The 18,314-nt window shown below is 59.4% G+C and overlaps 2 protein-coding genes across 5 annotated transcripts; both read left to right on the top strand.

Moving 5' to 3' along the window:
• The first annotated feature begins 5,219 nt into the window (after nucleotides 1–5,219).
• Nucleotides 5,220–7,681, top strand: EIF4E1B (eukaryotic translation initiation factor 4E family member 1B). The gene is made up of 7 exons (XM_040974433.1): nucleotides 5,220–5,237; nucleotides 5,331–5,500; nucleotides 5,840–5,935; nucleotides 6,451–6,514; nucleotides 6,961–7,074; nucleotides 7,189–7,328; nucleotides 7,567–7,681. Exons 1-7 carry the CDS (start codon nucleotides 5,220–5,222, stop codon nucleotides 7,679–7,681), a joined length of 717 nt encoding a protein of 238 aa, XP_040830367.1.
• Nucleotides 7,682–9,409: 1,728 nt separating this feature from the next.
• Nucleotides 9,410–18,025, top strand: TSPAN17 (tetraspanin 17). Of its 4 annotated transcripts, none has more exons than XM_040964283.1 (9): nucleotides 9,410–9,648; nucleotides 12,808–12,858; nucleotides 12,959–13,105; nucleotides 13,829–13,999; nucleotides 14,482–14,607; nucleotides 14,975–15,022; nucleotides 15,423–15,539; nucleotides 15,620–15,681; nucleotides 16,812–18,025. In XM_040964283.1, the coding sequence occupies exons 1-9, from the start codon at nucleotides 9,562–9,564 to the stop codon at nucleotides 16,846–16,848; spliced, it is 846 nt and encodes a 281-aa protein (XP_040820217.1). In that variant the 5' UTR covers nucleotides 9,410–9,561; the 3' UTR covers nucleotides 16,849–18,025. The 4 variants fall into 4 exon arrangements, with proteins under 4 accessions (XP_040820217.1, XP_040820381.1, XP_040820302.1 ...); XM_040964447.1 differs by having other exon boundaries at nucleotides 9,501–9,648; nucleotides 14,979–15,022; XM_040964368.1 differs by having other exon boundaries at nucleotides 9,501–9,648; nucleotides 15,620–15,732.
• The last annotated feature ends 289 nt before the right edge of the window (nucleotides 18,026–18,314 follow it).

Here is an 18,314-nt window from a genome sequence, read left to right as displayed (position 1 = left end):
AAATTTTTATTTTAGTATTTTAGACTCTTTCTAGGCCTTCAATTAGGATGAAGAGGGCTGGGGTTGGGGGAGACTGGGGAGATAAATAATTCAGTTTTCCCTCTTGTGTCTGCCAGGGGGTGGGGAGGAGTCATGTGAGGGAGAGAAAGTGGGTCGCTCCTTGCTGTCACATTACATCAGCACACAGGGATGGGGATGGCCATTTGATGTTGCCGTTGAGGTGGTGATGTGGGAAGAATGCTTACAGGCTGTCACTTGTGTGGTCCTGACTGCTTTTGAAAAGTTGTCAGTTTCGTTACACCAGAAGTGAGAGCTTCTTTCTAAGGCCTATTGGCTGTCCTTGTCTACCCCAGTGTGTCCACGGACCTAGATGTTTGTTACAGAGCCAGACTTGGGGTATTGTTCAGACTCCAGCAATGTCCTTTCCATCTTTTGATGAGGTACTCAGTGTTTTCTGTTGGCTTTGATGAGCTTGCTGTATTGCCGTTTGTGTTCATTTGGGTGTGCTTTCCACTCTTGCTTGAGAGTAAACAACGGAGGTAGCCTAGGTGGGCCTGCAACATGTGCTCTGGGCTTGGGCCACATGTCTACGTGATTTTCCCTGAGGTCAAGGGCAGCAATCTTGTTGGGAGGTCCTTTGACCTTGCTCTTGTATATGCCAGCTGGTGCAGGGTCAGGCTCATTCTGCCCTCTGCACCAGCCAATACATATACTAGCTATTTGAACAGTCCTGCCCCCAGCCCTGGCTCTCACATGAACCAGTGGGTGATGCAAGCTAGCCCAGTCCACCCCTAGCCTGGGCTTTCTGAGTGCCTAGTCAAAAGAAACGCTGCCCCCAAACATGGCTCCTGCAAGTGCTGGTGGTCCAGTTCACCTCAGCCCTGGTTCTTGTGGTGAAGGGCAGATGCTCTAGCCTGATCTGGGGAGATCCTGTGGATTCACCCTTCTGATCCACCCTGTCTCAGCTTCCTCAATTATCTGTGGGTGCTGTGGCCGGGTTCATGGAAGCCCCAAGAAATCATTCTACACATGTCAGATAAGCCCTCAGGGGCCTCCATTCTGACCCATCCCTAGTCCCTTGGACTCCGGCAATGTACACCCCTCCCACGCGCATGTGGTGTTGGCCATGGTGGTGGGTGGCCCCAGCTGGTGTGTGCCCACGGTGGCACAGCGGGCACACTACCCCCATATCTTTAAAAAATAGAACAAGCAACTATGCTAGCACACGGGTTTAGCTCACACAGAGTTGGCATTAACCAGACCTTGAATGTCATCCAGCCATTGGCTGCTTTTTCTCCCAGCAGTGTAATGCTTGCCTCGGTACAAGGCAGTGGCCTGCAGTTGTGGGTTCCTAAGAGTTTAAACAGAGGAGTTAAGGGGTCAGAATAATAGTCCAGGTGATTCATGGGGACAATACTCTATAGCAGACAAGAGTGGAAGCAAGGGCCCAGGTGAGGGATGACAGGCAGGCTTGTCTGCGGTGACCTGGCCAGCAGGGAGGGAAAGGAACAAGAGGGCTCTGGTTTGAGAGGGTCACAGGCAGGGGCCAGGACTTTAGCAGTATGCCCTGGGGGTTTGCATGCAGTGAGCCCACTCCCAGACCCCTGGCACAGGGGTGCTGCTCCAGGCTGGAGACAAGGACGAGGATCGGGCCTCAGACCCCTGGGGAATCTGTGTTTCTGGCCTCCCTTTTTCTCTGCAGCAAATCAAGAGTCCTGGTCTCTGCCCCAGCCTGGGCCTGTTCTAGAGGCTGTGGTTCTTGCACACTGCTCCCATGGAGGAAAAGCCACCATGTCCCTATGTGGATCAGGGCCCTGGAGCACCCACGGAGCGCAGTGGGCTTGTGGCAGAACCTGCCTTCAGTCCCAGGCCTTTGAAACCCAGTGGCCTCCACTTGGCCTTGGGGACCCAGCCATGGTGCTGGGAAGCAGCCAAACAGCCCAGCCAGCTGCCACTCTCCCCGTAGGGCAGGGCAGTGCCAGTATGCAGACGATGGACACCCCTGGCCCCAAGCTGGGAGCCATCTCAGCAGAGGTTCTTCTGGGCCAGGTCTGAGGTGCCCTCCCCAGTGCTATTGGAACTGTAGATAGCAAGTGGTCATGGTAGTCTCGAGCTGTGCAGTGTGAGGTGGTCCATGCTGCAGAGCCAGGGCCCTGGCCTCTCTCCGAGGCACCAGATGTCACCGAGTTTTCTCCGGGAATACCTCTAGGCCCTGTCACCTGCCTCCCACCTATCCTGCCATCTGACCTGTACCTAGACAGCTGTAGGCTCATCCTCCCCGATGTCTTCTGTTGTGCCGGATTTTGAAATCCTCAGATAATCATCAAGTCTGAAGTCGGTGCTAAGGCATAAAGGTGGTTTATTCAGGTTAACCTAGGTCTCCCAGCCACCTCCTCCAGCCCAGCATGGGGACTGCTGCAGGATCCGTAGCCACAGCAAGCGAGAGCCAGAGCCCCCCAGTTCTTATACATTTCAGGTTATTAATTATACAGTCATGATTTAGCAGGCTTCTATTGGTAGATTTGAAACAAGCAACTTTCAAAAGGTACAAACCGATGTGCTATAGGGCGGTGGATCTTATCAAACACCAGGTACCTCCTTCCTGAGGAGTGGTCTGCCTACGTGACCTGCCAGGTGTCCTGCCGGGTGTCACAGATGTCACGTAGACTGTCAGGCCTGGAGTTCACACAGCCCCCAGCCAAGCCATTAAGGCAGGAATTACAAAAGGCAGAAAACATCTAGGTTCTTCACCTCCACTCAGCCTGGCTTCTGTCCAGATTAGCTAGGGAGCGGGCACATCTGGGCACCTCCCCAGCTCCTCTACGTTTGCTGCTGGCACTCAGTGGGCTCTCTTAGGTTCAGCACTCCACTTGATCTTAACCAAAAGGCAGAGAAGCCATAAGAGGCTCAGCACTCACCCACCCCTTTCTGCTCTATGTTCCTCTTGCCCCAGGGCCTCTGCGTGTACCATTTCCCCTTGAGACACCCTCCTTACCACCCGATTGCCTCTTTAGAGAATTGCCTGTAGGCCAATGAGTCCCCAAATTGGGGTTCCTGAACACTATTGCTGAAATGCAAGAGTGTAAGAAGTGCAGGCCTGAGCACAGACCTACCCGGACAGGTGCGGCTGTGTGAACCCAACGAGCCCTGCGTGATTCTGACTCCAGCACGGGGTGGGTCGCAGGCTTGGCCATCATCTCCTATCCCAGAGGACCTTTCCTGCAGAGGCGTTTTTATTTATTCATTTTTAAGAATTATTTTTGATTTGTAAGGCAGAATTACAGAGTGAAGGACAGACAGACAGATACACACACACACACTGATTGTCCATCCACTGGTTCATTCCCTAAATGCCTGCAAGGGCCAGAGCTGATCCTATATGAAGCCAGGAGCTCTTCCAGATCTCCCATATGAGTGTAGGACCCCAAGTATTTGACCCAATTTCTGCTGTTTCCTCAGGCCATAAGCAAAGGAGCTGGATTGGAAATGGAACAGCTGGGAAAAGAACTGGCATCTGTGTGGGATGGAAGTGCCATAGGGTCATAAAACTGGCCCCTGATTTTGATTTTTTAAAGTTTTTTATTTGAAAGAGAGAGCATGAAAGGCGAGAGAGAGAGAGAGAAAGGGAGAGAAAAGGAGAGAGGGGGAGGGAGGGAGAGAGAAGGAGGGAGAGAGAAGGAGGGAAAGAGAGGGAGGGAAGGAGTGAGGAGGGAGAGAAAGAGAGAGAGAGGGAGAGATCTTTCATCCACTGGTGCGTTCTCCAAATGACGTCAGTGCCTGGGGTTGGGCCATCTTCTGCTGCTCTCACAGGTGCATTAGCAGGGAGCTGGACCATTAGTTCCAGGGGCAGGATAGGGCAGGACTTGACCCAGACTGTGTGTCTATGGTCATTCCTTGCCGGTGTACTGCGTGGAGAATGCTCAGAAGGGGTTCCTTGGGGCTGGGTGTAATCTTACACCCATCTGTAGGGTAGAAAGCCCACATCTTCCCAAATTCGCAGGAGAAAGCAAACTTGTGAAATTTCCCTGTTCCTAAATGCTAGCAAGTAATTACATTGTTAAAGCTCAAATGCTGGGCCTGGACAATGGCTCAATGGCTCAATTGCCTTGCGTCCACCGGCATCCTATATGGCAGTTGGTTCACTCCCAGCTGCTCTACTTCCCTTCCAGCTCCCTGCTTATGGTCTGGGAAAGCAGTCGAGGATGGCCCAAAGCCTTGGGACCCTGCACTCATGTGGAAGACTGGGAAGAAGCTGTGGCTCCTGTCTTCTTATCGGCTCAGCTCTGGCTATTGTAGCCATTTGGGGAGTGAACCAGAGGATGGAAGATCTTTCTGTCTCTCTTTCTCTCTGTAAATCTGATCTGTCTTTCCAATAAAAAGAAATAAATCTTCAAAAAACAAAAACAAAAACTCAGATGTAGGGCCAGCAGTGTGGCATACAAGGTAAGTTGGCCTGTAGTGTGAACATCCCATATGGGTGCAGTTGGTGTCCCAGCAGCTCCACTTCCCATCCAGCTCCCTGCCTGTGCCTGGGACAGCAGCAGAAAGAGCAGGGGCCTCTGCACCCCTGCGTGGAACCTTGAGAGAAGCTCCTGGCTTCCAGCTTTGGACTGGCCCACTTCTGGCCATTATGGTCACCTGGAGAGTGAACCAGTGGATGGAAGACTCTGTTCTTTTCTCTCTGCAGCACTTCCTTCCAAATAAAAAAATAAATCCTAACAAAAAAAGAATAATAAGGCTGAGATGCCAGGGAACCAGTTAATGAAAGATCTCCACCTCTCTACTGCTCTGCCTTTTAAATAAACAGAAAGCAAAACTGTAAAGATGGTAAGAAGCTTTACACAGCGACACAAGCGCTTGCCTCAGGCAGCCCTCTGCAGCCAAGCTGGGACTGTGAAGGAGCCAGACTCTGGGGAACCACTTCGGGCAGACCCCACTTTCAATGAGGGCAGACCCCAAAGATCGACCCTTACCTCCTTGTCTTGGGCCGCTCCGGCCTGGGTCGGCTTGGTCCCAGCTTTGGCTCCAGTTCTGGGTTTGCATCCAGAAGGTGCTCATTAAGTGCTTGTTAAGGGAAAGAAGCCACTAAACCTCGCCACCGCTGAGCACCCTCCCCCTTCTCTGCCTGCGACAGGTGGGGCGGGGCACCGGTAGGTTAAAAGCTTGCAGCTGGGGGCTCTGAGGTGCTGGGTCTCAGTGGAGGGAGCTTCAGCCGCAGCATGGCTACAACGGGTTCTGTAGGTCCACCTGCCAAACTCCTGTTCGACCAAGAGACCAGAGGCAGCCGGGCACAGAGCTCCCAGCCCATCACGACTCTTCTCTCTGGCCAGGTTCATGAAGCAGAGAGACAGGTGCAAGAGGAGGAAGAGGAGGCGGTGCTGGGGGCGTCTGCCGGAGATCAGAAGCTGGACTCGCCCAGGACTCCGGGAGCTCTGAGGAGGAAGGTCTGGGATGAGGACCCCAGGACAGCGCATCTCAAGTTGCACCCCCTGCAGAACAGGTAAGGGGTGCTACGGGGGCTGAGCGTAGAGCTCTCTGTCAGACCAGCCTCTGTGCTTGCCAGCCTTGGTCCATGAGAGGCCAGAGGAAGGCTGCCTCCCTCCCCACCCAAGACCTTAACCCTGCCCATTCCTGCTTGTTGCCGGGTCCTTGAGGACAACTGATTGTAATCACGTGTTGCGCGTGCAGGGGCTGCCTCTGCCACAGATCCCATCTTTGTCCTTAATGAGCAGAGAGGCCCACCCCTTCCCTTCCCTCAGGTGCTGCTAGAGACAGACCTGGGTGGGTGGGGGCATTCTGTGCTCTCTGGGCTACCTCCCCCACTCCTGGCCCCCACCAGGTGGGCTCTGTGGTTCTTCAAGAATGACCGCAGCCGGGCCTGGCATGACAACCTGCAACTGGTCACCAAGGTGGACACTGTGGAGGACTTCTGGGCGTGAGTGTGTGCTCTGGGTGCCAGAGCCAGGAGACTTGCCCCTCTGTGTGGGAGGTGCAGGGGTGGGGGGGAGGGCGGGCGGCTAGCTGGCCAGCCCTCCCCGAGGCCACTGAGCTGTGACTGAGGGCCAGGCTTGGTGGGTCCTCGGCAGGGGCACTGGGACTACTCCCACCCCTGTGCCACCTGCAAGCCTACTGGTCACGCAGTGGGGGAGGAAAACGGAGACAGCCTTGACGCTGTCACTTTAGCTTTGTGTTGGAAAAGGGCTTGTGCCCTCTGCCCTGCCCCCTGGAACCAGAGAGAGTGTTAGGCTGGTCAGTGTGCATGGTGACCTCAGGACCAGACAGGGTCCCGGCTGGAGGTGCATTTGGTTGGATAGGGGGTCGGTTTGAATAGGTAGGGGGTGGATCTCCAGGTTGCGGGGCACTGGTAAGGACCTGGCAGGGCTGAGGCTGGCTGGAGCCAGGTCTGCAGCACCTTGACTTTGAATCTGGGGGGGGGGGGGTCTCTCCTAGGATGTACAATCACATCCAGCTAGCCAGCAAGCTCTCCAGTGGCTGTGACTATGCACTGTTCAAGGTGAGTGGAGCCCCGCCCCCAGGGGAGGGCAGCTGGGGGCTCCAGTGCTCTGTCCTCTCCTCTCCGCCTCCAGGCCTGGGGGTGGGGCTGGGGCGGGACCCAGAGCAGGGATGTGATTTTGCATCGGAGGAAACCCCTTGCAGAGGGCGGGGCCAAGCAGAAAAGGGGAGGCCACTGTCAGGGGCTCCTTCACATGACAAAGCATCGAAATTACCTAAGGGCATCGGTGCCCAGACCTGTCCAGGGGGCACTGTCCTCACTCAGGGGTCCAAGATTGTCCAGGGAAGTGGGTCAGCCCAGAAGTTTCCTCCTGTGTGCTTCTGTCTCAGGGAATATACACCCACACCCTACCCCACTGCTTCCACCATCAGGGAGGATCTGGGAACTGTGGGAGACTGGGTGAGTGCCAGGTTGAGAGGTTTCAAGTGTACCCCTTGACCTGGCAGGATGGCATCGAGCCCATGTGGGAAGACAGCCGGAACAAGCGGGGTGGCCGCTGGCTGATGAGCCTGGCCAAGCAACAGCGCCACAGCGAGCTGGACAGACTGTGGCTGGAGACGGTGAATGGTGGGAAGGACCCAGGAGGGCCCTGGAGTTGGGGGTGGTAGGGTGGTGGGGTCTGGCTTGGAGGGGGCAGTCCCCAGGGGACTTGGGCTCACCTTTCCCCACACCAGCTGCTGTGTCTGATCGGGGAGAGCTTTGAAGAGCACAGCCGGGAGGTGTGTGGAGCCGTGCTTAACATCCGCACCAAAGGGGACAAGATTGCTGTGTGGACCCGGGAGGCTGAGAACCAGGCAGGCGTGCTGCACATCGGGTAAGCGCAGGGTGCAAGACAGTGGGTGGTTTGGCTTGGCCAGCAGGGGCAGCCCACTCCTCCGGTCTCACTGGCTCCGGGGGGCGGGTGGGAAGGGGGATTGGCTGCTCATGGACTTCAAGGAGCTTGGCAGGAGGAGCTGGGGTTGGAGCCACAACCAGGGAGGGCAGGTCGGAGGCTGTCTGCGCCCAAGGCTGACCACATGACACAGCTGTCTTCTCTTTGCACCTGCACACAGGCGGGTGTACAAGGAACGCCTGGGGCTCTCCGCTAAGACCATCATCGGCTACCAGGCGCATGCTGACACGGCCACCAAGAGCAACTCGCTGGCCAAGAACAAGTTTGTGGTGTGACAGCATCTGGGCACTGCTGCTCCCCGACTGTCACCCAGCTGGAGCAGCACCTCCACCCAAGCTTGTGTCAGCCTGGCAGGATGGGGTGGGGCAGGTGGTGTGGGCCTTCTCTTTCCTGGAGTGAATATAAACAGTTACATGTGGGATGAGCATGGGTGTTGGGCCTTGCTGAGTTTTCGGTGGAGCTGGGGTGTGTGGTTGTAGCGGGAGGAGGAGGGCCCCTGGGGGTGGAGTGATTCCCTTGGCCCAGGACTTAAACTGGGTGTATTTGGGGAGGCAGCTCAAGGCTCCTGTTAACCCTGAGATGCAGTGTTCATAAGCAGGAGTAGGGGGTGCTTCTTTTTGTGGCCCCTTTGGGTTGAACACGTGGAGTGGTTGTCCCTGGTCACGGCTGTAACTTCAGGCCCACCTGCAGTTATCAGTGGGGGTCCCCTGCATAGGCTGCCCTCTCTGCCCCCTGACCTGGGGGGTTGGAGACCACCCTCACCTGCTTGGAGGGACAAACAGGAGAGTGGAGGCTGGAGAAGGCCCATCCTGTCGCCTGGAGGGTACAGGATGGGAGCCCAGGCTGCCCCAGCATCACTTAGGGGCACTCATCTATGCCTGTTTCCTCCTAAACAAAATAGGAGTTAAAACAATATTTTTTTGATTTGAAAGGCAGAATTACACATGGAGAGATTTGCCACTGGCTGGTTCACTCCTCTTCACCTCCCAGAGGCAGGAAGCCAGGAGCTTCTTCCAGGTCTCCCACATGGGTGCAGGGACTCAAGGACTTGAGCCATCCTCTGCTGCTTTCTCAGATCATAAGCAGAAAGCTGGATTAGCAGTGGAGCAGCCATGGCTGGAACAGGCACCCATATGGTATGCCTGTTGCAATACCAGTCCTCGAATTTGGAACTTTTTTAAAGCAGGGCTCTAAAATTCTGAGTAAGATTTGGGCTTCGCAAAGCCTCACTGACCCCCAAAAGTAAGGAGCTCTCCAGTAGAGCCGGAATTGTTACAGCAGAGAGGGGTCTGGCTGGGAACTTCAACCTGAAGTGATTGAAAAAGACTGGGGTAGGAGCAGCAAACATGACGCTCACGGGTTAGGGTTAGCCTTGGTCCTCATTTGGCCTGAGCCTGAATCCCTCAGGATGGGACTGAATTGCATCTGTTTTGACTTGACTGTACTTCAGCGTCCTGTACGTGTTAAGAACTCAGTCCGGGTTACAGACCAGCTTTTCTGCAAGTACAGGCTCCGACAGCAGGCCTGGGTTGGGGCGGTCGCTCTGAACGCCTAGGGTCCCTCCTCTCGGCGCGGGCAGCAGGTGTGTCCACCCGCGACGCAAGGACACGGGGAGCTCGCCAGGAGCCGCCTGTTCAGAGGGGGCGGGGCGGAGCTCCGACAGTGGGCGGTGCCAGAGCCGGGGGCGGGGCTCCAAGAGGGCCTCCTGCTCCAGGGGGCGGGCCCGGAGCTCCGGCAGGGGGCGGTGCCAGAGCCGGGGGCGGGGCTCCGAGGGGGACGTCTGCGCAGGGAGCGGGCCCGGAGCAGGGTGGGGGCGGGCCCGGGGGCGGGGCTCCGGCGGGGGACGGGGCTCCGGGGGGGCCGCTTGTGCAGGGGTCGGGGCCGGAGCTCCTTCGAGGGGCGGGCCCGGGGGCGGGGCTCCGGCGGGGGCGGGGCTCCGAGGGCCCGAGTCCGCCGGGCTCCGGACGCCGAGGGCGGTCCCTGCGGGTCGGGCGGGGCCCGAGCGGCGCTCTGTGAGGCCGCGGCCATGAAGCCGCAGCCGCCCGGCTAGGCCCCGGCTAGGCCCCGGGCGGCTGCAGCCCCGGGCGGCCCGCGGAGGGCTCCCCAGCCCGCCGCCTCAGGCTCGGCTTCCCGGGCCGGCGGGCGCCCGCTCACCATGCCCGGGAAGCACCAGCACTTCCAGGACCCCGAGGTCGGCTGCTGCGGGAAATACTTCCTGTTTGGCTTCAACATTGTCTTCTGGGTGAGCCCCAGGGTCCGCGTCAGGCCTTGTGCGGCCTTGGAGAGAGGGGTGGGTGGGGTGCAGGACCAGGTTGTCTCTGCTGGGAGACCCCCCCGACCCCGTGCCTGTGCAGGAGCTGGGGGCTCGGGACTGGCCCCCACTCCGCCCTTGCACCCCCACACCTCCACCCGGAGGCTGTGGAGAGGCCTGGGTTGCTGGGGCGACCCCCGCTCTGGCCGTGCTGGGGGTGGACGGAATCTTCCCTCAGGAGTCGGGGACAATGGCAAGATGTTTCCTTGAAGACCCCAGGTGAACCCCGGTGCAGGGCACGCCCCACGCTCGCCCAGTCCCCCGAGACCCTGGGGAGTTGAGGAGCGCAGGCAAGGCCGGCTGGGCGCCCTGCCCTGTGTCCTTGCTTGTCCAGCGCAGGGCTGTGCTAAGAGGGGGTGGGTCAGAGCCCTGCCCCCACCCTCACCGGGCGCTTGGAAGCTTGTGGGCAGCGACGGGCAGCGTGGACATGCCACAGCTGACTGCCAGACAGGGGGCTGCCGCTGGGGTGGCATCTGTACCTTAGGCCCTGCCAAGTCCTCCCTCCCCCACCCAGTCTCCAAAGCTGCTGGCTCTGTACCCTCTGGTGCCCATGACTTGAGTTGAAATGGCAGACCAGCAGGGCTCAGGGAGCCGGCCATCCTGGACCCGCCTGCTCTGGGCGCTCACCCTTGTGTGTGTGTGTGTGTGTGTGTGTATCGCTCAGAGAGTGTGGGTCAGGCAGCCTGGGCATCTCAGACCTGCCTGGGAGTGTCCTGGGTCGCAGCTGCCCTGCCTGGGAGGGAGTGACACTGAGGTCGGCCTCCGACAGTTCCATAGAGCTGACTGCCTGTCACCAGGGCGAGAGCTGAACGAGTCTGCACAGATGGGTAGGGGCAGATCCCTGGGAGGGGAACAGGTATGAGTGGCCCAGGCTTGTTGCAGAGGGAGAGTGGAGGTGGACCATGGAGTGGAATGGTGTGGACCTTGCTGCTGGAGGGGTGGGTGTGAGGGGCAGGAATGGGGTGGGGCTGGGGCAGTGAGGATACTCCAGGGCGGGTCCTGAAGCTGAGGCCTCCACACAGGGCCCAGGAGGGTTTCAGGTTAGCGTGAAGGTGGCCCAAGGCAGTTGCTGTATCACAGGCCCACAGGGGTGTGTGTGTGTGTGTGTGTTCATGTTAAGTAGGCCCTACCGTTGCCCTGTGCTGACCCCACGGCTGTAGTGTCTGAGACGCTGGGTCTCGGGCAGCCAATTTCTAAGGTGGTCCTGCTGTGTGGCCCGCACAGGGGATCCCTTGGCAGAGAGGGGGACCCCTCGCCCTGCTGCCCTAGTGCTCTCTCACTGCCCCTAGGGCCCCAGGGCCAGGTTCTCCCCAGGACCTCCAGCACCAACTGGGGTTTGGCCCTCCTTTCCATTCCGGGTGGAGGTGACCTGAGGGCCTCTGCTCTGTGGATCTCTGCATTCCAAGGCAGAGTGACAGAGAAGAGGAGAGACAGAAAGATCTTCCATCTGCTGGTTCACTCCCCAAATGGCCACATTGTTTGGAGCTGAGCCGACCTGAAGCCAGGAGCCAAGAGCTTCTTCTGTGTCTCTCACATGACCGCAGGGACCTGAGGATCTGAGCCATCCTCAGCTGCTTTTCCAGGCCACAAGTAAGGAAAGACCTTGCTTGGATGGGAAGTAGATCAGCCAGGACACGAACCAACACTCGTATGGGGTGCCAGCACCACAGGCCCAGGCATCATGGCTCCAGTCCCGTCTCTCTTTCTCTTTTTAAAGATTTATTTAATTGAAAGGAGGAGTGACAGAGAAAAATATCTTCCACCCCCTAGTTCACCCTCTGTATTCCCACAACAGCCGGGGCTGGAGCCAGGAACTCCATCTGGGCCTGGCGTTGGTGGCAGGAGCCCAGCTCCTTGGCTCATCTACTGCTGCCTTCCAGGAAGCTGACCGGGCAGTGCAGTGAGCTGATATTTGAACCAGGCGCTCCCATGTGGGATGCAGGGATCCCAGGTGACTGGCTCAGTTGTTATGCCCACAGTGCCTGCTGCTCTGAAACAAGACAACCCTAACTAAGCTGGTCCCCGTTGCCTCCTGCTTGATTTTCTCTGCAGGATCCATGAGTAACTGATGTTTCTTTGCTAGCTCACGGTCCATTTCCCACAGTGGAGCAAGGTTTACATGGTAGCAGTCAGGTGCATGCAGGGACCGTGAGCAGGGGCAAAGCCTGGGTGGAGACCGGAAGCTGCCAGTGTGCTGATGGCATGGAAGGGAGCCTTGAGGCTGAGGTTGGACCTCATGGGGAGTGACCCTGGTAGGGCTGGGGTGGGAGAAGGTGGGGCATGCTGGGAAGGTAGGGGTAAGGCTAAGCTAGAGAGGGGCTCAGGAGGGAGGCGGCCGAGGTCATGGGCTGGCTAAGTAAGAAAAGGGGGATTTGGGTTCACATCTCAGACCCAGCATGGGCGAGGAAGGGGAGGGACGGGAGCAAGGGATGGGAGCAAAGGTTAAAGCAGCTGGGTGGGCAGACTTGAGGAGGGGACCTGCCCTGCCCTGGGCTTGGGCAGGACGCAAGCCTCTCCTGGGGACACTGGGTGTCCAACCCGGATACCCCAGAAAGGGCAGCTGATCTTGACTGTCCAGGGCTCTTCCCAGGAAGGCAGTTGCCGGGGTGACGCAGTGGGTGGCGTGGGGCGGGGAGGGTTCCTAGAGAACTCCACAGCAGATGTCCAGGAGACCCAGGCCAGATGTTTCCAAGGGCAGGGTGTCTGCTAGGCAGGAAACTGCATTGTTGAGTTGACCAGGGGTCATTGTGAGCTGTGGAACAGCTGAGGCTGGCAGGTGGCAGTTCCTGCTGTGGGCTGGGGGCCCAGGACCCCAACGCCAGCCCTCGAAAAGAGGAGAAGCAGGTGTGCAGGCTGTGGCTGGCTGCGTTGTCTTGCTGCTCTCGTCTGTGGTCCCAGGACGGTGTCTCTCACCAGGCCTGGGGTGACTTTGGTCCTGCACACGTCTCAGGGGGTATGTCTTTTGGGAAGTGGGAGGGAACCCCGTCCTCCCCCCCGCCACCGCCTCCCCTCCCTGGCTTAGAGGGCTGAGCGCTGGGGCTGCTGGCCCTGCTGGTTCCCAGCCCTGAGCTGCTGTCACTCCCCCTGCAGGTGCTGGGCGCCCTGTTCTTGGCCATTGGTCTCTGGGCCTGGGGTGAGAAGGTAAGGTGATGGGCGGGGAGGAGGGGAGCTGCCTTCCACCCCAATTTCCCCTCCCCCCCGCAGCCCCGTCCTTACACCTGCCCCTGCTCCCTGGCCGCAGGGCGTGCTGTCCAACATCTCCGCGCTGACGGACCTGGGGGGCCTTGACCCCGTGTGGCTGTTCGTGGTGGTGGGCGGTGTCATGTCGGTGCTGGGCTTTGCTGGCTGTATCGGGGCCCTCCGGGAGAATACCTTTCTGCTTAAGTTTGTGAGTGTCCATTCCCCACCCCGCCATGCCTCTCACCCGCTGGGGCCCCAAGCCTCATCCTGCCTGGTCCTTGTGGTTGGTGCAAGGGAACAGGTGGCTTTCATTAGTGCCATGTTTTCAGTGCTTGTTAGGATACTTTCTGGTACTGGTGACTGGAACCCAGCAGTCGGTTGGTCTGAGTTTAAGAGGGCAGCGACTGGCTCCGATAAGCAAAGCCGGGGGGGGGGGGGTTGCTGACCACAGGCATGGTTGGATCCAAGGGCCACTGCTGTTACTCGGCCTGGGTCCTCTCTGTTTCTGTGCTGTCACTGGGTTGGCTTCATTCCTGTGGGTGATGGAATGTTCAGGAACTTCACCCTGCCCACCCAGGAACTCCTCCTCCTGCTGGGGACCCTAGCTTCCTCTTCCTAGTGTCTGTCCCAGAGTGTTCTAACTGCCTCTCCTTGGCTTTGATTGGCTGTCTCCAGGCCAGTCTCTCCAGGCCCTGGGGAGGGAGTGCTCGGATTGGTGGGCTGGCGGCACCTGCTCACTCCTTATCTGGATGGGGTGGGAGGTAGCCAAGCCCCCGTTGGAAGCAGGGAAATTTAAAGTAGAGGGTGGAGAGGTAGGGACGGTGCTGTCACCTCTAGCCTTAGGGTAGGGCTAAAATGCTTGAAGGTGGGGAGGTGGGGGCAGAGCTCTTGCAGAGCCCCCAGAGCCCCACTCCCTACGCCCCACCCCCAGTTCTCCGTGTTCCTCGGCCTCATCTTCTTCCTGGAGCTGGCGACAGGGATCCTGGCCTTCGTCTTCAAGGACTGGATCCGCGACCAGCTCAACCTCTTCATCAACAACAACGTCAAGGCTTACCGGGACGACATCGACCTCCAGAACCTCATCGACTTTGCTCAGGAATACGTGAGTCCCGCGGCCACCTGCTGGGGGCACCTGTGGGCACGTGCCCGGGGAGCAGGTGTCCCAGAGGACAGCAGGGCCCCGAAGGGACTCTGACTTGCCTTTGCGCGGGGAGAAGGCATCCTGGTGACACCGCCGGGCCTTGTGTTGCTAGCCTCACGGAGACTCGGGCACAGGAACCAGAGGCTGCAAATGGCCAGGAGACACAGCACACTTCAGAGGAAGGAATTTGACAGAAACAGAAAGCAGTGGCAGAGGCGTTTCTGGTTGTTGGCGAGCGTGACACACTGTGTGTGCTTGTCCTGTTCGCACCAGCATCGCCGGGCGGGGGCGGGGGGCCGGGGCAGCTGAGGAGCCCCTTTCCATACCGCGCTCACCGTCTCTGCTCTGGGGCTCTGAGGTCCCCCTGGGTCGGGGCTTGTTCGCACAGGCTGAGGTCCTTGGGGTGGGCTGGCCTCACCTGGCGTGCTTGCACCCTCTCACAGTGGTCCTGCTGTGGAGCCCGAGGGCCCAACGACTGGAACCTCAATATCTACTTTAACTGCACTGACTTGAACCCGAGCCGGGAGCGCTGTGGGGTGCCCTTCTCCTGCTGCGTCCGGGACCCTGCGGTGAGGGGCTGGGGCCGGGGGCAGGCTGGGGGGCAGGGAGGGAGAGGCAGGGATGGCTCACAGAGCACCCCACACCTATGCCCCACGCTGAGCCTGGCTCCCAGCAGCATGAACTTGTGGTCGGCTGGAATGGGCAGGGGGCTCCCACACAGAGACACCCCTCCCTCTAGCCACAGCTCCCCCTGGGACACCAAGGCGCCCCACTCCCAGTCCTTATTGAATGTGAGCAGGCAGGGATTATTGTTGTGGGGGAGTGGCGACTGGCTTCAGGGCGGAAGGTGTGGCCAGTGGCACCACCTGGTGGGCAGGAGGAGCCTGTTGCTGGCATCCGTGCCTGCTGCATGGCTGACCAACCTGTTGCCCTCAGGAAGATGTCCTCAACACCCAGTGTGGCTACGACGTCCGGCTCAAGCTGGTGAGAGCGCTGGGGCTAGGGGCGGAGGGAGTCCTGGGATAGGAGAGGGGCCTCCTCCGAAAGGCATTGGGGATTTTGCAGGGAGGGGATGCCCTGTCGCAGGCGCCTGCCCACACAGTCCCTGGGGCATGGGCCTAGGTGGGCCTGCTTGCTGAAGCTCTGTGGCTCATCTGCCACCCGGCCTGCTGGGCCCTGGGCATGCTGTGCTAACGAGAAGCAAAGGCTGGTGAACCGGGGGATAACACACAGAGTGTTCGAAAGAAATGGAAGGGGATGGGCCAGGAGCTGGCAGCCCCGGGAGGCCTCTCGGAGGAGCGGGTGTCTGTGGTGGAGCTGCAAGGGGAATGTGAGTGGGGCTGCCACGCCGCAGGCCCCTCAAGCCCGGTGTGTGCACCCCCAGGAGCTGGAGCAGCAGGGCTCCATCCACACCAAGGGCTGCGTGGGCCAGTTTGAGAAGTGGCTGCAGGACAACCTGGTCGTCGTGGCTGGTGTGTTCGTGGGCATCGCTCTCCTCCAGGTACTGCGCCTGGCCCGCCCCGCCCCTGGCCTGCCCACCCGTGCCACTGACCCCGCCCTGACCCACCCTTTGCCTTCCAGATATTTGGCATCTGCCTGGCCCAGAACCTCGTGAGTGACATCCAAGCCGTGAAGGCCAACTGGTGAGGCCGCCACGGGCCATGAGCACTCGCCTGGCCTGCCCGGGGCCGCTGGTAGGGGCCCCCAGGAGCCTCCTCCTGAGCCAGGCTGTGGGAGGCATTGCTGCTTATGCCTGACCCTCAGGGTGGTCGCATACATGGGTGCACAGAGCCTGTTCCCAGGGAACACCACACTGGCTCTGGCTAGCCCGGAGCTGTGCCTAGCCCGGAGCTGTGTGTGTGCTGAGTGTGTGCTGTGTATGTGTCTGTGTGTCTCTGCTGTGTGCGTGTCTGTGCTATGTGAGTCTGTGTCTGTGTGGGTCTTTGTGTCTGTGTGAGTCTGTGTGTCTGCGTGTGTCTGTGTGCTGTGAGTCTGTGTGAGTCTGTGTGCGTGTGTCTGTGTGCTGTGTGGGTCTGTGTGTCTGTGTGGGTCTGTGTGTGTTTGTGGGCTGTGTGGGTCTGTGTGTCTGTGTGCTGCGTGGGTCTGTGTGTCTGTGTGGGTCTGTGTGTGTCTGGGCTGTGTGGGTCTGTGTGAGTCTGTGTGTGTGCTGCGTGTGTCTGTGTGCTGCGTGTGTCTGTGCTATGTGTGTCTGTGTGTCTGCGTGTGTCTGTGTGCTGTGTGGGTCTGTGTGCTGTGTGGGTCTTGTGTGTCTGTGTGTGAGTCTGCGTGTGTGTCTGCATGTGTCTGTGTGCTGCGTGTGTCTGTGCTGTGTGTGTCTGTGTGTCTGCGTGTGTCTGTGTGCTGTGTGGGTCTGTGTGCTGTGTGGGTCTTGTGTGTCTGTGTGTGAGTCTGCGTGTGTGTCTGCATGTGTCTGTGTGAGTCTGTGTGTGAGTGTGTGTGTGTCTGTGTGAGTCTGTGTGCTGTGTGTGTCCCTCCTGCTGTGTGATGGCTTGCTTGGGGATTAGGAAGGGTGCAGCTGACATGGAGGGGCTGGGGAGGTCCTGCCTGTGTCCCCTGCCCCACACTGGGATACACTCTCTCTGTATGGCTGCAGTGGGTGGGCTTTGGGGTCTGCCATTGCCCAGTCCACTGCTTCAGCCAGCCTCAGAGCTCTCTTTCCCACTAGCTGCAGCCTTGAGCCTGCCAGGAGCGCCCCTCAGCCTCAGTCTTCCGGGCTCTGCAATGGTTCCAAGAACTCTCTCTTGCCTCTCAGGGTCAAAGGTGACGATGGCTACAAACTGCTCCAGTAAGCAGCAACGGCTCACGCCTTCCACCTCCGAGTTTCCGTCAGCCACAGGCCCCTGGCGAGTTGTCTGGGACCTGGGGGCTTCCACCTGCCAGCCAGCCCTTCTGAAAGAACCTCCACATGGCCACGTACCCAGGACACCAACTGCCCTGGTCACTGCGAGGCCTGCCTGCCTGGCACTGTCTGCTCACCTAAGTGCCCTGCCTGACCCCAGAGGCCAGGAGTCGGCCTCCTTGCCTCTGTAGGTTGTGCCCTGCAGACCCCACAAAGCTCTGTGCACCAAGCCAGGAGCACGAGAGAAAGGGGGGGCTGGACCTGGCCAGTCAGTGGGCATGGCCCCAGGGTCTGTCTGTGTGTGGGGGGTGTAGTGAGGTAGGTGCCACGAGAGCAGCCCAAGGCTGGGTGGGAGTTCAGAGGATTTTGCAAAAGTGGTGACTGGAAGCCCAGGGCGTGGCTGCTGTGGGGTGGGGTGGGAACTGGGGCTATGGATAGGTTGACCCCCAGGAAGATGATATTCAGTCGATTCCTGTGGCCTGCGGAGCTACCTCCTGGCCAGCAGAGGGCGCCAGCGCAGCGCCGCCGCCCCGCTGCTTGCTTCCTGCTGCATCTCCCAACTAGAGCCTCTCCCTCTCCCTGCTACCGCTTCTAGTTCAGGGAATTCGCAGACTTCCTAGAGGAGCAAGGCCTCAGGCCGGGGAAGGATGGCTGCTGCCCCCAGCTGCAGCTTTGCCAAGTGGGACAGGTGTGGCGTGACCTTGCTCCTCCCCTCCCTGGGATGCGGGTGATGGGACGGGCCCGGGCTCCCGTGGAGGCCTCAGGGCCAGGTGGGGCTGATGGACGGATGGTGGACACGCATACGTGATGAGACCTGCCTCGTTCTGGCTTTCCCACTGTTCACTGGAGACGCTGCTTTGTGAAGAGGGAAACGGCTGCACCACCTCACGGATGCTGGCAGCTTGCCTTGGAGAGCAATAGAGTGGCAGGGACCGTGGTCGAGCCCAGTGCCGGAGGGACAGACTTGGGTCCAGCGTCTTGGACCGCTGTGGTTTCCTCTGGGACAGACGCCCACCAGGCGGGGTGCTGGGTGTGGGGGCCTGCTGCCAGCAGCGAGGCTCCTGGTGCAGACGGGAGGGGGCACTGGGCACGGTGGCTTGTGGATGCCACAATAAATGCAGCTCACAGGCTGGTGTCTCGTGTACTCTCTTGTGCCCCTTCCCACAACCTCACACCACCCTGTGCCAAGGAAGGCTGGATCTTGGCAAGGAGCAAGCTTGCTGGGAGCACACAGTAAGCAGGAGCCTTCCTCCCCCAGGCTGGCCCGTCGGCATTCTGCACCGCAGCTCCTGCCCTCCGGAGAAGGGTCTGAAATGTTCCCCCAGTGTGAACTGGGCATCCCCCTGGGTGCCCAGGTGACAGGAGGAGAGCGGGGTGGGCCAGATGGGTCGACCTTGCTGGCAGCTATGGGTGCTG

Source organism: Ochotona curzoniae, unplaced genomic scaffold, assembly GCF_017591425.1.
Source record: "Ochotona curzoniae isolate NIBS_2020 unplaced genomic scaffold, NIBS_Ocur_1.0 contig_1, whole genome shotgun sequence".
Taxonomy (NCBI): Eukaryota; Metazoa; Chordata; class Mammalia; order Lagomorpha; family Ochotonidae; genus Ochotona; species Ochotona curzoniae.
The sequence above is the reverse complement of the archived record's forward strand: the minus strand, read 5'-3'. Positions and strand labels throughout refer to the sequence as shown.

Excerpts from the sequence above, each read along its gene's own strand:
- EIF4E1B (XM_040974433.1), top strand. Across the intron at positions 5,501-5,839 it reads TTGCACCCCCTGCAGAACAG|GTGGGCTCTGTGGTTCTTCA; the intron begins GTAAGGGGTGCT and ends GGCCCCCACCAG. Across the intron at positions 7,329-7,566 it reads GCAGGCGTGCTGCACATCGG|GCGGGTGTACAAGGAACGCC; the intron begins GTAAGCGCAGGG and ends ACCTGCACACAG.
- TSPAN17 (XM_040964283.1), top strand. The coding sequence starts at position 9,562 with ATGCCCGGGAAGCACCAGCACTTCCAGGACCCCGAGGTCGGCTGCTGC. Across the intron at positions 12,859-12,958 it reads TCTGGGCCTGGGGTGAGAAG|GGCGTGCTGTCCAACATCTC; the intron begins GTAAGGTGATGG and ends CCCTGGCCGCAG. Across the intron at positions 14,000-14,481 it reads TCGACTTTGCTCAGGAATAC|TGGTCCTGCTGTGGAGCCCG; the intron begins GTGAGTCCCGCG and ends ACCCTCTCACAG.